Raw genomic sequence first — 6,000 nt, forward strand, 5'->3', positions numbered from 1 at the left:
CAAAGTTTTTTTTTTTTTTTTTTTTTTCCTTTTGGGATTCTGTAGCAGGATTAATGCGAAGTCTTAAATCAGTAAGGGGACGTTTGTTTCTTATATTCGTCTCTGATTCTGAATCATGATTCATGATTCTCTATAGTATTTTTTCTCACAAAAAATACACATAAAATAAGAATGATTCTGAATACATAAACCAAACACTCTCTAAATCATATAAATTTTATGTAAATATAATATAACTAAATAAAAAATCCAAAGTTCAATGATATGGTTTTTTTTTTTTTTGACCATATAAAAAAAATTATCTTCTCTTTCTTTTTTTTTTCCCCCTTACTTTCCAACACCTATACATCCCCAACAGCCCCACTAAACAATTATATTTTCTCTAATCACACTAAAGCAGCTTATGGCTAACCAGGTCACTTGCAATTATCCAAACAAAAAAGAAAAGTGAAAATTGAGGTCATTTATAATTTGCTCGACATTAACGGAGACATTGAATTAGGACAAGCGATTAAATTATTGCAAGGTACTAAGGGTTCGTTTGGTTTTAAGACTTAAATTTACGATTCTAATTTTGTTATCTCACAAAAAATTTAAATAAAAAAGTTTCTTAATAGGTTCAATTACAAAATTTAAATTCATAATCAAAATTACTAACTTAGATGTGCAAATCAAATAGGTCATAAAAAATCTTAATAATGCCGACTTGAATGTGTGAATCAAATGGGGCCATAAAAAAATCTTAATAATGTATAAAAAGAAGTAATCTTTATCACATTAAGCTGACCTGTGCTCTCTCTTATTATTCTCATTCTTCTTGTATCGTTCTATTCAAATCAAGCTTATCTAACGTTTAATATACTAGAATGTTCTTTTTTGGGGCAGACAAACCAACCTTAGACCTAACAATGGCGTAACATAAAGGTGCAAAAGGTAGTAGTAATTATAATATGTCATCAAAATCTGACATCAAAAAGTGTTTGTGGGCCTGTGAACTCTGGCATATCCAAAGGTTTTGGAGTGGATGATGTTATGAGAATCCAAATGTTATCACCCAATCCACATTTCATATAGGCTATGCATAAATGATACGTCACTTTGAAAATTTGTACCCACCAAACCCATTTCTTAGTTTAATTATGCCATTTAACATTTTGCTATTTTTACTAATTACTTTTTTTGTTAGACTTTAAAATTGTACTTGCCCTACAAGAAAAGGATAGATTCAAAATGAGAAAAAAAAAATCTACTTGTGATGCGAGCAATAATGAGGTAAAATTTATAATAATTGAAAATTCGGACTAATCCGGTTTTCCTTTTAGGGCATGTTTGACAAAGATAAAAGGGAGAATGATGTAAATATCATATTGCAGGGTATAAGAAAAACAATATGGCAGAAATTTGAGGAATATAAATTAATAGCATATTTACACAAGAAATTTTCAAAATCTAAGACCCCTTTGTATCTCCGCCTCTTCCTCTTCTCTCTCTCTTTGGGACTGCGACTGCTTGGCAACTGTGCAACTCATTTGAAAGTGGCTGTTAGATACTAATTACTGTTTTGTTATGCATTTAAGATTTTTGTTGTTTCACTAATTACTGTTTCATTGGAATTTAAAATTACGGTCTCATTTTTTTCGCTGATTCGAGTTTTGCTACAGTAAAAAGCTCTTAGAAACAATCACATTTAAATTTTTTACTACAGTAAAAAACTCACATAACATCACATCTCAACTTAAATTAAAAACTCAAATTAGTGAACTGAACGGACACACATTTACCCCACAAGAAAAAGATGGATACTTTTTTTTTTCTTTTGCTGGTAAAAAAAAGATGGATACTTAACCCAAAAAGAAAAAATTTACTTATGATGAGAGCAATAATGAGTTCAAATTTATAATAGTTGGAAATCAGGACCAATCCGGAATCCAGATTTTAAAAAAGGACACGTTTTGACAAAAAAAAAAAAAAAAAAAAGAAATCTCTCTGTTATCTTTCGTACTCTTGTGTTTTGGTAACATAGATTAGGACAACATAAACGGACCGACATGTCAGATGGGCCAATAATATTGGAGCCCGGTCCATATCCATCCAAAAGTTGCCGACGTATACGTGTTCCACGTGCAAATCACGTGACAATCCCAACCGCGATAGAACAAAAAGTGCGTCGAACAGGAAAGTTGAAACTTGAAGCTACGCAAAACTTCTAGAAGATTTCCAACCCCCATCTTCTCTTTTTCCATTTTCACAAGATTTGACTTTACCAAAACAACTAGTTTATACGGCAAATCCACACAAAAAATCATCAAACAACTAACAAAGCACCACCACGCACTCCCCAATCTCCCTCTCCCTCTCAGTTCCAAAATGAGCATTAAAAAAACAACAGAAATAACAATACGAACTTATATTCTATTTCTTTTCATTTTCATAAGGTTAGACATAATGTTCGTAGAGTAAAAAAAAAAAAAAAAAAAAAAAAAAAAAAAAAAAAATTTTTTTATTAAAAAAAAAAAAAAAAAAAAAAAAAAAAACATAACATTGTTCAGTTAATAAAAAACAACAAAAAAAAAAAATTCATTATTAGACGGGAGAAAACTAAGTGACATGTCGTAATTTTAATTTGTCCCCTAACTTTAAGTTGGCTCCCGTTTAGAGTGTGATACTTGAATCATGCCGGCTACTCGAAAGTTTAATTTAAGGGAGAGCTCGGTGAATACACACATGAGGGAGAGATTGTTGAGAAAAGTGCATGTGTGAGTTGTCTCACATGAAAAGTGAATGAGAATGTGAAGTAGAAGGACCTAAGACCTAATAAGTTAACCTTGTGGATCAAGTTAGACTCTTAAAGTATGTTGGGTCAGTTTCGCATGTGGTGTCTCCCTAACAGTTTTGAAAAGAAATTCAAATACAAATACCACACGATTGTATTATTCTATTTTTTCTATCAATTTTAATAGAAATTACAACAAAATGAGTTAAGTATGAATAATTTAAAATTTATAGAATAAAATAATAATTTTTAAAATTCATAAGACAAATTAAAAATCACTTTAAAATTCAAAAGACGCCGGTGATAATAATTTTTTAAAAAAAAAGCCACAGAACTTCACAATGAACTTCTAACCCTTATTTTTTTTAATCTTTTTCCAATTTCACAAGAGTGGACACAGTAATGTTTTTACAACAAATTTACACAAAAAGCCATCATCTGGCTAACTTTAGCAAAAAAAAAATAAAAAAATAAAAAAAAAACCGAAACCACTAACATGCACAGTCCCTTTCAGTTTCCAACACCAAAACGACTGCAACAGATTGGAAGTAGGACTATCTATAAATCTCATATTACGAGATCCAATTTCTATCGAAGCGGTATCGGACACCTAGCATTGTTTAAACAAAAAAAGAAAAAAAAAATACAAAACTTCACAATTATGTACACCTGTGATTATTATTCCTCTCAAGAAAGCCATCAAGAACCACCTTCTTCTTGTTCTCTTCCGAGCCCAAATCCAAACCTCTCGGCCTCCCAAGAACTCCGCCGACATCAACGGCGGAGCTCAGCCGCGGAACAAAGTACAACCATGCAGACGTGCAGAGAATGGCGCAAAGCCGACCCCACACAATCATTATTACCAAAGTCACCAACACAATCGACATGCCCACCACCGGTTCGAACCGCCTCGCGAAGTTCGACTCGGTTGGGCCCGGCTTGGTCTGTGCCACTTGCGACTTGTCCCGGTTCGGACCGGCCGCGAACGAATTAGAGTGCCGAATTGTTCGTCCCGGCTTCGGCTTGGCCTGAACCGGCGAGCTCGGCTGGCTCGAACCGGCTCTTGTGGGCTCAATTTTCCGGCTGAATGATAGCCGCTTCTGGATATAACACGTGTCGTCTTTGGAAGGATGTGAAGGACTAGAGTTTCTTTTCCGATTGTCGAGGTTGCTGTTTTTGGCAGAACCGTACTTTATCTGATAGTTTTTCTTTTTACGTACAATGTTAAATACGACAAAACACACATGAAAGAAGGTCAATTTACGAGTTCAATTGTTACATAAAGACACCAAAAACATCATAATTATTCGCTCAAATGAAGTACCTTAAGATTTAAAAAGAAAAATGATTTTATTTTCACATTATTTCACAATAACAATATAATAATTTTATGGTCCAATAAATTTATAGTGCTAATAATTGCTCAACCTTCACATAGAAAAATTACGAAGAATTTAATTTGAAATAAATTCATTCACATCTTTAGAAGATTTTTACCATTGACTGAACTGATTTACATACCTCGGGAGGTTTTTGTTTTGGGCCGGGATCAGAAACGACCGGTACCACGATCTCGATCTCATTCGGCAACTGACTATTGGTGGTTGGAGCTTGTCGTTTGGAGGGTACTTTCTCGGGCTTCGACTTTGACTTTGACTTGGGCTTCGGCGACGAATTAATTTTTCCGTCCTTCGGCGGTTTCTCCGGTACGGTGGCGTCCAGTACCGGTACGGTTTTGACTCCCGAAGGACTCTTCACGCGGAGCCTTGGCCAACAAGAGAACCGGACCGACGTCACGGCCTTCTTCTGATCATAACCATCATGATGATGATCTGATGGGCTGATCATGATCGTGTCTTTTTCCGACTGTTTCTCGGGAAAATTTTTCCCGGAAAATCCGAAGCAGCAGAGAAAAGAGGAAGAAGAAGAAGAAGAAGTTTTGCGTTTGGATCGATCATGTTGGGTTTTGTTTTGGACTTTTGCCATGGAAGAGAGAGAAAGAAGAAGATGGCATGAGGAGCTAATTTAAGGTTAAGGCCTAAGGCTTTGAATAGTACAAGTTATATTCACTAATGAGTTTCAGATCTTTATTAAGACTTGTGAAAAATAAAATAAAATAAAATAAAAATTATATTTTTATAAATAGTAACGTCATCATTGGTTCATTTTAATTTTGGATTATTTAAATGTTTTTTTTCCTTAGATTTGCAATAATAATTTGTTTGGTTAGTTAGGAGGGATGACTTGGACTTTTGGTGTCTGCAAGAAATTCTTACACGTTTTCACCATCTACTTTATGCTTTCGTTGCACAACACTGAAAATTGGAAATAATATGGCCTGTTTGGTTTTGGTCGGAAAATTCGTTCTTTAATTCGAATCATGGTTCATGATTTATTACAGTATTTTTTTTTATAAAAAATACACATAAATTGAAAATAATTCTAATCTCATAGTTTTAATCCATGAACTAAACGGGGTGGTAAACTGGAAAAGGAAAAGAGGTTTTTTTTCTTAGTTTATTACATTTGCACAAAAGCTTATCCAATATCCTTAAACTGATCTGCTATGCAAACTTTGATGCAATTAACATTGATTATCGAAACTAATCAAAACCAAAAAAAATTAGTACTTAAATGTTGGGCAGTTTAGGCAAAGGTTTTCTTAATTTATTGCATTGCAATCACAAAAGCTTATCCAATGTCCATGAACTTTGCCATGTAAACTAATTTGATTGCAATTGACATCTTAGGGAAAATTCTATGATAAGTTACGTTGTTTTATTTTATGGATAACGGTTAGAACTAAATCAAAATGGAAAACTTTTAAACAAGTATTAGGGAGTTGCGTTTATATGATTGCTGAGTTTGGTTTCAGTTTCAACCGAAGCTTCATGTAATATAAATGTATGATATGTAGAAATTTCCAATGGTTTCATAATAAGGTTTTTCTACTTCTACATAAATATTTTACTAATGTTTTATTATATTATTATTATTATTATTATTATTATTATATGTGATTAAAGATGGTATATAACACTTTAGATGGGGTAGTAGATCTCATTTATAAACTTTATTTCTTATTTACAGGATGGTACATCTTAAATATAACATTTTTTTTAAGAAAAAGACCAACAAATTAACTTTAAGCAAATATAGGTAATTTGAAATTTTATTAAGTGGGCACAATAAATTAATATAAGGAAAAATTTCATATTGGTACAATG

At 32.9% G+C, this 6,000-nt stretch overlaps 1 protein-coding gene across 1 annotated transcript; it reads right to left on the bottom strand.

Moving 5' to 3' along the window:
- Positions 1 to 3,124: 3,124 nt before the first annotated feature.
- Positions 3,125 to 4,816, bottom strand: LOC112091159 (uncharacterized protein At5g23160). The gene is made up of 2 exons (XM_024164086.1): positions 4,295 to 4,816; positions 3,125 to 3,981 (listed from the first exon to the last, which is right to left on the bottom strand). Exons 1-2 carry the CDS (start codon positions 4,757 to 4,759, stop codon positions 3,433 to 3,435), a joined length of 1,014 nt encoding a protein of 337 aa, XP_024019854.1. The 5' UTR covers positions 4,760 to 4,816; the 3' UTR covers positions 3,125 to 3,432.
- Between the last annotated feature and the right edge of the window lie 1,184 nt (positions 4,817 to 6,000).

Source organism: Morus notabilis, unplaced genomic scaffold (genome assembly GCF_000414095.1).
Source record: "Morus notabilis unplaced genomic scaffold, ASM41409v2 Scaffold235, whole genome shotgun sequence".
Lineage (NCBI taxonomy): Eukaryota > Viridiplantae > Streptophyta > Magnoliopsida > Rosales > Moraceae > Morus > Morus notabilis.

Excerpts from the sequence above, each read along its gene's own strand:
- LOC112091159 (XM_024164086.1), bottom strand. The coding sequence starts at position 4,759 with ATGGCAAAAGTCCAAAACAAAACCCAACATGATCGATCCAAACGCAAA. Across the intron at positions 3,982-4,294 it reads CAAAACAAAAACCTCCCGAG|AAAAACTATCAGATAAAGTA; the intron begins GTATGTAAATCA and ends GTACGTAAAAAG.